The 11,335-nt window shown below is 39.0% G+C and overlaps 1 protein-coding gene across 1 annotated transcript in view; it reads right to left on the bottom strand.

Annotated features, from left to right (window-relative positions):
• Positions 1-10,299, bottom strand: part of LOC120877833 (zona pellucida binding protein) — a 131,035-nt gene extending 120,736 nt beyond the window's left edge. Inside the window, exons 1-2 of the mRNA XM_040260236.1 lie at positions 10,104-10,299; positions 6,731-6,811 (exon numbers count right to left, since the gene is read on the bottom strand). Of these exons, the coding sequence (XP_040116170.1) occupies positions 6,731-6,811; positions 10,104-10,230 (208 nt within the window). The 5' untranslated portion in view covers positions 10,231-10,299. The remainder of the gene's footprint in view (positions 1-6,730; positions 6,812-10,103) is intronic.
• Between the last annotated feature and the right edge of the window lie 1,036 nt (positions 10,300-11,335).

Below are 11,335 nucleotides of genomic sequence, written 5' to 3'. Positions count from 1 at the left end.
TCTTTTCCATGGGGATGGTCTTGATCCCTGTCTCCTGTACAATGTCAGGAACCTCCATCCATAGTTCATCAGGCACTCTATCAGATCTAGTCCCTTAAATCTATTTCTCATTTCCACTGTATAATGATAAGGGATTTGATTTAGATCATACCTGACCTAATTTAGAGCACACCCACTGTAAAAAGGCTTTCCGCACCAAAGAATCTGTTTAAAAACCACTAGAGGCTACTTAACTTTGTAAATGCCTGAAGCAGTGGGAAAATCTGAGGTAAACATCATTCTAACCAAAACCTTACAAGGAAAAGCTGGTATGACCTGTCTATGGGAACTTTGAGAAGTTCGAACACATTCCTAGGAAAAAAGACGGCCACAACCATGCACAGAGTAGGGCACGTGGGCAAGACTGAGCGTGCTCCGTAAGAATGAGATGCCTTAAAGTTCTCACCTCTGCCTGAAACTGAGTCTCTGCAAAGCAGAAAGTGAAAGATACAACAGGGCTGTCGACTGTCTGGCTAAATGTTTAAGGTATGCCACAACAGGCACACAAAGATTCTCAGAAAATACTAGGAGACTAACCGGTTCAGGTGTTTAGTGAAATCTCTGTTGAACCATCTAATGAAGCAGAGACTTCAGTGACCACAGATGGCAAAGAATACAGAATTTAAAGTGAGTTCAGAAAAGTCACTAAACAAATGCTACAAGAATATCTCCTTCTATTATACTCTGCTTTACTGTACCTAACAGATTTTACATTTTTTATCTTCAATGGTTTATAGCAACTCTGAGTTTCAAATGATGGCTAGCATTTTTAGCAATAAAGTGTTTTCTTCTCTTTTTTAAAAAGATTTCATTGTACTATAATTGATTTACAGTGTTGTATTAGTTACAGGTGTACAGCAAAGTAAATCATTTATACATATAACCACTCTTCAAAATTCTTTTCTCATATAGGCCATTACAGAGTATTGAGTAGAAGCAGGCTCTTACTTGGGGCTTCCCTGGTGGCTCAGTTGGTAAAGAATCCGCCTGCAATTCAGGAGACTCCGGATCGATCCCTGGGTTGGGAAGATCCACTGAAGAAGGGGTAGGCCTACCCACTGCAGTATTCTGGCCTGGAGAACTCCCTGGACTGTATAGCCCACGGGGTCGCAAAGAGTGAGACAGGACGGAGCGACTTTCACTTCTGGGCTCCCTGGTGGCTCATACAGTAAAGCATCTGCCTGCAATGTGGGAGACTCTGGTTCAGTCCCTGGGTTGAGAAGATCCCCTGAAGAAGGAAATGGCAACCCACTCCAGTGTTCTTGCTTGGAAAACCCCATGGACGGAGGAGCCCGATAGGCTACACAGTCCATGAGGTCACAAAGAGTCGGGCACGTCTGAGCCACTTCACTTCACTTTGGTGGCTCAGCAAGAAAGAATCCGCCAGCAGTGCAGAAGACCTGGGTTCATTCCCTGGGTCAGGAAGATTCCCCTGGAGGAGGGCAGGATACTCTTGCCTGGAGAATCCCAGGGACAGAGAAGCCTGGTGGGCTACAGTCCATAGGATCGCACAGCACAGCACAGCACAGGCTCTTACTAGTTATCTATTTTATATGTGTATGTGTGTGCACATTCAGCCATGTCCAAATCGTTGCAACCCCATTGACTGCAGCCTGCCAGGGCCCTCTGTCTGTGGAATTTTTATAGTCATGTCTATATGTCAATCCCAACCTCCCAATTTATACCTCCCATCCTTATCCCCTGGTAACCATAAGTTTGTTTTCTATATCTGTGACTCTGCTTCAATTTTGTAAGCTCATCTATACCCTTCTTTTGACTCCACAATATAATGTGATACTTGTATTTCTGTGTCTGACTTACTTTACTTACTTACTTAACTTACTTTTCATAGGTCCATCTATGTTGCTGCAAACAGCATTTTTTATGGCTGAGTAATATTCCATTGTATATATGTACCATGTTTTTTTAAATCCGTTTCTCTTTTGATACACACTTAAGTTGCTTTTGTGTCCTGGCTATTGTAAATAGTGCTGCTATTTAACAGCAAAGAATACATGAACACTGAGGTGCATATATCTTTTCAAATTATGATTTTCCCCAGATATATGCCCAGGAGAAGGATAAAGTATTTTTTATTTAAGGTACATATACTGTTTTTTTACCAAATGCTATCATCATACACTTAGCAGACTATAGTACAGTGTAAATATAACTTTTACGTACACTGGTAAACCAAAAAAATTCATGTGGTTTGCTTTATTGTGATATTCACTTTATTGTGACGATCTGTAACCAAATCTGCAATATCTCTGAGTATGCCTGTGCAACAAACAGCAACTACAAAAATACCTAGTAAGGAAGAAGAATTGGATTTCCAGAGTACTACATAATATTACCCATAAAAATCCAGTTTTCAACTAAAAATATGAGTCATGTAATAAACTAAGGAAGCATAGGCACAGGCAAAAAAAAAAAAAAAAGCAATCAATAAAAACTGTCTCTCAGGAAAGCCAAAGTTTGAAGCTACTGGACAAAGACTTTAAATCAATTATTTTAAGTATGATCAAAGAACATCATGGCTTTAAAAAGGTATGAAAATGATGTCTCTCCAAATAGAAAATATCGATAATAGAATAGAGATTATCTTAAAAAGAGAAATTCTGGATTAAAACATACAATAGCAACTGAAAATTGACAATAAAGAATAAACAGCAGATCTGAGCAGACAGGAGAGAAGAGTCAGCAAACTTTATATCAGTGTGAGAGACAGGAAATCTGAGAGACAGAACAATAAACTGATAAAAACAGTTTTCAGAGACCTTTGGGAAACCATCAAACATGTTAGTGTATATACATCTGTATACACACACATATATAAACACACATACATAAAAGTTCCATGGAATAATGGAGAGACAAGGACAGAAATAATAGCACTTCCCCAAACTGATGAAAAACAATCTACACATCAGAGAATTGGCAACCCACTCCAGTACTCTGGTAGGCTGCAGTCCATGGGGTTGTGAAGAGTCGGACACGAAGAGTCGGAGAGTCGGACACGACTGAGCAACTTCACTTTCAGTTTTCACTTTCCACTTTTATGCATTGGAGAAGGAAATGGCAACCCACTCCAGTGTTCTTGCCTGGAGAATCCCAGGGAGGGCAGAGCCTGGTGGGCTGCTGTCTATGGGGTCGCACAGAGTCGGACACGACTGAAGTGATTTAGCAGCAGCAGCAGCATAAATTAAAGAGATCCACACCTTAGACACATCATAATCCACTGTGAAAATCCAAAAACAAAGAATCTTGAAACCAGCAAGAGAGAAGCAACTCACTACATACATGTGACCCTCAATAAAAGTAGCTTACATTTCATCAGAAACCATAATGAAACAGCAAGTCTGAATAGACCAAAAACTTCCTTCAAGGAAAAGTCCAGCATCAGTTGAATTCACTTGTGAATACTGCCAAACAAGTAAAGTAGAATGAATACTTCACAAACTTCCAAAAAAAAAAAAGAAGAGGAAGGAACACACCCAAAACAACCCAATTCATTTTATGAAGCCATTACTGCTCTAAAACCAAAATCAGACAAAGATAAGAAAGCTACAGACCACTTTTCCTGAAAAATATGTACATAATAATCCTCAAAATACCAAACCCAGCAGCCAGAAAAAGGATTATACATAATCAACTCAGATTTATTCCAGAAATGCAAAGCTAGTTCAAGCTACAGAAATCAATCAATGCAATACCTTATTATATCCTTATAATGGACGAAAACCACATGATTATCATAGTATATGGATAAAAGCATCTGACTGAATCCAACACCCCTTCACAATAAAAGCAGTCAACAAACTGAGTGCATTCATGGGCACTCAGTAATGTCTGACTCTTTGCAACCCCATGGACTGTAGCCCGCCAGGCTCCTCTGTCTATGGAATTTTCCAGGCAAGAATACTGGAGCAGGTTGCCATTTTCTTCTCCTGGGGATCTTCTCAACACAGGGACTGAACTAGTGGTGGGTTTTTACTAGCTGAACCACTAGGAACAGTTCTCTTGCAACAGAAGGGAACTTTCTTAATCTGATCAAGGGCATCTACAAAAATTTACTGCTAACATAGTACTAAATAGTTAAAACTAAAACCTTTCCCAGCCCTCCAAGTTCAGGAACAAAAGGTTATCTGTTAACAGCAATACTGAATTGGAGGTTCTACCTAAAACAACTGGCAAGGGAAAAAAAGGCATTCAGATTGTAAAGGAAGAAATAAAACTACCTCAATTTTCAGATCACATGATATTATATGCATACAATTTTAAAAAAAAACTCCCCCTACCTCCTGTTAAAAATAGAGCTAATAAATGATTCAGCAAGATGAAGGATACCATATCAATTTGCAAATCTCAATTATATACAATTCTATACAACAGCATTGAGCAATCAAAACACTAAATTGAGAAAAACATTCTATTTACAGTAACAAAAAAAATTAAGGGATAAATTTAACAAAAGTAGTACAAGACATACACTGAAAACTGTAAAACATCATTGAGGGAAAATAAAGAATACCTAGGGCTTCCCTAGGGCTTCCCTTGTGGCTCAGCTGGTAAAGAATTCGCCTGCAATGTAGGATACCTGGGTTTGATCCCTGGGTTGGTAAGACCCCTGGAGAAGGGAAAGGCTACCCACTTCAGTATTCTCGCCTGGAGAATTCCATGAACAAAGACATTCCATATTCATGAATTGGAAAACTATAGTGTTAAGGTGATAATACTCCCAAAATTGATCTACAGTTTCAATGAAATCCCTATTAAAATCCCAATGGGTTTTTTTCCCCAAAACTTGATAAAGCTGATTCTAGAATAACATGGAATTTCAAGGGACCTGAAGGAACCGAATCAATCTTGATAAAGAGAAAACCTGCAGTACTCACACTTGATAATTTCAAAACTTACTATAAAGCAACAGAAATTAAGACAGTATGTGTGGTACTGGCATAAAGACAGATGTAAAAACAAAGGAAAAAAATTTAGAGTCCATAAAAAAACCTACCTCTATGGCAAACTGTTCAACAAGGGCATAAAGACATTCAGTAAAGAAGGAAAAGTTTTTTAAACAAACGGTGCTGGAACAAATGAATATCCACATGCAAAAGAATGAAATTTGACTTCTGCTGCATACCATATGCAAAATTCAATTCAAAATAGATCAAAGACCTAAATATAAGCACTAAAACTGTAAAATTCTTTTAAGGAAATGGAGCAATAACACTTTATGGCTGTTGATTTAGCAATTATTTCTGATACATGACTCCAGAAGCACTAGTACCAAAGAAAAAGTAGAAATCAGATTTTATCAAAGTTTAAAATGTGTACTTTAAAAAGCACTATTAAAAAGTGAAAACACAATCCACAGAACAGAATATTTAATAATGCTCTAGTATCCAGAACACATTTTTAAAAAACACTCTTCCATCTCAATAACATAATAGACAAGCAAATTAAAAAATGGGCAAAGGACTTGAAAAGGCATTTCCATAAAGAAGCTATCCAAGTGGTCAATAATCACATGAAGAGAGGTTTCACATTATTAGTCAAATACGGAAATGCAAATAAAAACCACAATGAGAATCCACTTCACACACACCAGGATGGCTACAATTTTAAAATTTGGACAATAATCAACGTTAATGTGGATGCTGGGAAATTTGAATCCTCACAGATTTCTGGTGTCAAAATACAATAGTTCAGGCTCTTTGAAAAATAGTTCAGAAGTTCCTCAAAATGTTAAACAGAGAGTTACCATATGTCCCAGCAACTTTACTCTGAGGTACATACCCAAGAGAATTGAAAACATATGTTCACATAGAACCTTGTCCAGAAATGTTCATAACAGCATTATTCAAAACAGTCAAAAGTGGAAACTTCCTAAATATCCATCAGTTGATGGATACACAATTGTAGTATATCCATTCAGTGGAATATTATTCAGCCATAAGTGAAATACTAACACATTATACAATATAAATGAACCTTGAAAACACCATTCTAAGTGAAAGAAGCCAGACACATCACACAGAGTGATTGCACTTAAATGGAATGTCCAGAATGGGCAAATTCATGGAGACAGAAAGTAGATTAGTGGTTTCCAGGGGCTGGAGTGTGACTATTTAATGGGTATGGTGTGTTCATTTTTTTTTTACAGTGATGAAAATGTTGTGAAATTTCATAGTGCTGATGATTTCACAATTTGGTCAATATACTAAAAACTACTCGATTGGATACTTTATATAAGGAAGTTTAAAGCATGTGGATTTACCTCAGCTAAAAAAATACAAAAAAGTTATAGACGCTATACCTCATGTTACTACTGTAAAGTCTTATTAATCCAAAATCTTTATGATATATAGATCTCATTTTTAAAAAAATTTTAGCATAAGAACTGCATACACCTAATATTATGTTTATTATACAAGCGAAAACACTATAAGCAACTTTAATTAGATAACTTTTAGAAATAATTATTTTTGTACTTTTAAGCAGTTACAGCAAACAGAATTGGACTATATGAATCTAACTCTGTGGAAACAACTTTAATCCATTTCCACAGAAGGAAAGGGGACACAGGAGACAACAATATAGGGAACATTAGTTTTTGGCAAAAGATTGACAAAATTTAAAACAAATGCCATTTACTTTCTTACACTTACTGATAATCTATTAATACCTGGCATATTTGGTGATCCCACTATTTTCACTGAATCTTGGGGCAAGTGAGCATTTCTTGGTAATCGATCCAAATATCCAACTATCAAAAAAAAAAAGACAGAAATAATCAACAGTCTGGTTCACCAGAAATTTCAAAACATTCAGATAGTACACTGCCTTACAATATTTGATGTTTGTTTAAGGGAAGCCATAAATCAACATCTGACAGCTGGTACCTGTTCCAGCTCCAATGAAATTAACATACCCACCGCTTCCCCTATTTATCTCAGCTCCAACTTTTTCTACATCCACTTAGAATAATCCCATTTTTAAAAATCCAAATCCCCACCCTTCAAGATGCACATCAGAAGTCCTTCCTCCCTCAAACCTTCTGTTTGCCTTCCTCATTCTTATCTCTTTAGTACATCATCTGCAACTCACTCTACACTGTATCACAGTTCTTCATGCATAGATATAATTTTCCTTATTTCATTATAAGTTCAAGAGTAGGATCAATGTTTGTGTCAACTTATCAAGAACTGGTATCTTTTGGCTGCCTTCATCCTATTCTGCCCACTCCCTTTCCTTTGGTAACCACAAATCTGATCCCTTTTTCCATGAGTCTGTTTTTGAAATATAATTAATCCACAACACTATGCTAGTTCCTGTTATACACATAGTGATTTGATGTTTGTATAGATTTAAAAATGATAACCATGGTAAGCCTAGTTATGATAAATCACCAAACAAAGGTATTACATACTATGGCCTATACTCCTCGTGCTGTATATTTCAAACCTGTGACTCATTTATTTTGCAACTAGAATTTCATACCACTTAATCTCCCTCACCTAATTTCTTTCCTCCCATCTGGCAAACACCTGTTTGTTTTCCATCTGCAACTTTTTATGTTTTGATGTCTGTTCATTTGGTTTCTTTTTTAGATTCCACATAGAAGTGAAATCATGCAGTGTTACTCTTTCTCTGTCAGGCTTATTTCACTTAGTATAATACTATCTAGGTCAAAATCCATGTTGCTCACAAATGGTAAGATTTCCTCATTTTTTTATGGCTGAGTAAGAGTTTACTGTATGTACATATATCTTCATTATCCATCCATCTGTTGATGGGCTCTTACGTTGTTCCCATATCTTGGCTATTAAGTAGTGCTGCAATGAACACAGGGGTTCATATACCTTTTCCAATTAGTGTTTTTCTTTTCTTCAGATAAACACCTAGGAGGGATACTGTTGGGTCATATGGTAGTTCTATTTTTAATTTTCTGAGGACCCTCCATACTGTTTTCCATGGTGGCTACATCAAATTTACATTCCTACCAAGAATGCACAGGATTCTCCTCTCCACATCCTCTCAAACACTTATTTATTGCCTTTCTGATCACAGCCATTCTGACAAGTGTGATGTGAAATCTCATTCTGTTTCTGGCTTGCATTTCCCTGGTGATTAGTGATGTTGAGCATCTTTTCACATGCGTACTGGCCATCTGTATCTCTTCCTTGGAAAATTTCTATTAGACCCGCTGCCTTTTTTCTAATCAGGCTGTTCATTTTTTGATGTTGCATTGTACAAGTTGCTTGTATATTCTGGATATTAATCCCTTATCATATATATTCTTTGCAAATATCTTCTCCCATTCAGTAGGTGGCAGTCAAAAGGTGCAAATTTCCAGTTATAAGTAAGTGCTTGGGATGTAATATGCCATACAATAATATAAATTATGATAAATATATGAGTAATGTAATTAACACTGCTGTGTTATATATGAACCATTGAGAGAATAAATCTGAAGTTTTAAACACAAGAAAACAATTTTTCTCATTATGGTGTATACCTTAAAATTATACAATGCTGTATACCAATTATATTTCAATGAAACCAGAATAAAAAGTAAGTTTGTTAAACCTGGAGAAGACAGGAATAGGAAGCAGAAGACGAAGCTGGGTGATACTAGGAAGGTCTTTGTAAGTTATGTTTTGACTCTGCAAAAACCAGCAAGTAAATAAAAGCTTAAGAAAAAAAAAATCTGTACCAGGCACTGTACCTCGCACATAGCAAATATTAAATAGCCGTTATAATATGATATTGTTCAGTTATCCTTGAACAAGCAAATGTGATGGACACGGGTGTGTGCACAGAACAAGTGGGAGAACAACAAAAAAATGCAATATAACTTGGACCTAAGTCCTCTTTGTTGTTAACAGAGAGTGAGTATAACACAAAGAAGAATATGGTATTCAAAGTCAGATGACCTGGAGAGTGGAAACTCACTTAAAACTCCAGGAGCTTCAGTTTTCTCGTCTGTAAAGTGAGATTAAATTCTAGATTTATTGTAGGAACTAAATGGACTATTGTACAAACTATAAAATGCTACATAAACGTTGCCTTCACTATTCATACCTTACATATTAAGATATAGCCTTCTTATTCTATGTCTTATACCCTCAAGCCTGATCTTGTTCTTGGATCAAAAGACACAAACACACACAGTCGTATCTAGTATTAATATAAGATTATGGGCCATGGTCAGGAAGCATCCTTCTACAGAAATAACTAAAGGCTATTGGCTATTGTCTACTTATACTGCAATGACCTTTGAACACCTAATGCAAGACTTTGGCCTATTTTGTAACATCTGCTCGCTCCATTTCTTTCCATTCTCCTCCTATCCCTGCCTACGTATGAAGCCCTTCCTCACTCAAATTCTTGGTGGGATTCTTTTTTCATCGCCCCTTATTTCCACAACTTTTATCTAAACACACCTCTTTTATCCTTTCTATGATTCAATTCTGGTTGAAACGTTATTAAATATTTCTAAAAAGTCTAAAACTTGAACGCAAAATAACGCAGCCAAAACCTTTCTGGTTAAATGACGACCGTTTAATTAAGGTCTCCCTTCAATATCTTAACTATTTTGAAAAAGTGAAGAAGTATCTCGGATTTCTGGATACAAAGCAGGAAACAAATGGCAACAGCAAAATATCAAAACTTTAAAATCCTAGGCTTTGTACTGTATAGCTAAAACCAACAGATGGAGCTCCAGGTCCACGGGAAGTGACAAAGCCGCAGGGTGTCTGCTGGTTTTTAAATATACTTAAAATCCAGAGCCCAGAACATCGTGGAAAGCTGGCAAAGGAGCCGTGGGCTGATTAGGGGGTTATTAACAGCCCATCTGGCTTCAAGCCTTGAGCGGTGGGTGTTTCAATAACCTTGCCCATCTACACATAATTGTGACAAGTCCTTGGTTCCTGAGCACTTACATCTTATTACATATGGGCGGGACCTGTGATACAGGCTTTCCCATCAGAGGGCGCACGTGTGACACACAAAAATCTCCGGGAGCTGCGGCCCCGCGCCGCCCGCCGCCGCCTCACCTGACGGGGGCGCCCAGAGCACCAGCGCGGAGACCACCAGGACCACCGCGGCCCGGGAGAGCGGGGAGCCCGCGGCCCGGGCCCGCCGCCAGCCCCGCCGCGCCCGGCCCGGGGCCGAGGCCTCCATTCACACGCCGCCGCCGCCTGCCGACCGTCGGCCCAGAAGGTCGTTAGGCGGCGCGCGCACACCCGCCCGACGGAAGCTGAAGGAATGCGGGCCGGAAGGGTGGCCGGAAAGAGAGCTATCGTTTCCGGCAGGGCGGGGGCGGGGCTTGGCAGGTAGGTTAGGCCACTGGGCCTCGTCTGCCCGAAGGCGTGGAGGGTCTAGATGTTTTTCGTCTTCGTTACGTCGCAGCAGTTCAGGGAATCTGAATTACATAGGTGACCTATGGAAGGTTCTGGAGCCAGAGAAGAGCCGTGGGCCTCACAGTTTGCGGGCATCCGTGGGCCGAGAGACTGCCTGGCCGAATCTGAGTGTCGAGGCCAAACTCGGCCTGCGGAGTGAGTGTCAGGGAAGCGAGTGCTGGTGCAGCCCCAGAGGGCTGCCTGCTTCTCCCGACCTTGGCTGCCGCTACCCTCAGACGTATTGGCCCCACAGAGCAGGCGAGAGTGGAAGTGGACCCTAAGCCCCACGAAGAGCCTGGGTGGAAGAATGGGGAAACAACCTTATATGGAATTGACCACATGCAACGTTATCACCTGAGTTTAAAACGATGCATAAAACCACCTGTTGCCCCTAAGTGGGTTGTCGTTTATAGCCAGAACAAGTTAGAGTCGTCTGCATTTCTTCAGCAAAAAGGATTTACTTAACATGAGCAGAGTTACAATAGAAGCAAATACGCAATTAACTCAAATACTTGGATGAATGGAGTTTAAGCCACTGAAGACATAATGCCTAATAACCATGTATAGAAGGAAGGTATGAGTGAGCTAAAATGGACTGAAAGCCATCTCGGTGTCCATTGCACAGGAGGAATCTCAAACTGACAGCCTAACCTCCACTCTTCTTTGGTAGAGTGACTCCAGTAGTGATATCTTCGTTTGTATCTTGGTTGCACCACAGGTAGACCCCTTGCTGTCTTTCAGCTGGACTGCTTTACATATTGTATCTGAAGAGCTAGGATTGTGTCTGTTTTGCAAATATTTTAACTTCAACTGCTGGGCTAGTTCCTGGTATAATGTAAGCATTCCAGTAGTCATACACTTTTTTGAAAAGGAAACATCTAGTAAAA

The sequence above is a fragment of the Oryx dammah genome, unplaced genomic scaffold, assembly GCF_014754425.2.
Source record: "Oryx dammah isolate SB20612 unplaced genomic scaffold, SCBI_Odam_1.1 HiC_scaffold_18, whole genome shotgun sequence".
Classification (NCBI taxonomy): domain Eukaryota; kingdom Metazoa; phylum Chordata; class Mammalia; order Artiodactyla; family Bovidae; genus Oryx; species Oryx dammah.
The sequence above is the reverse complement of the archived record's forward strand: the minus strand, read 5'-3'. Positions and strand labels throughout refer to the sequence as shown.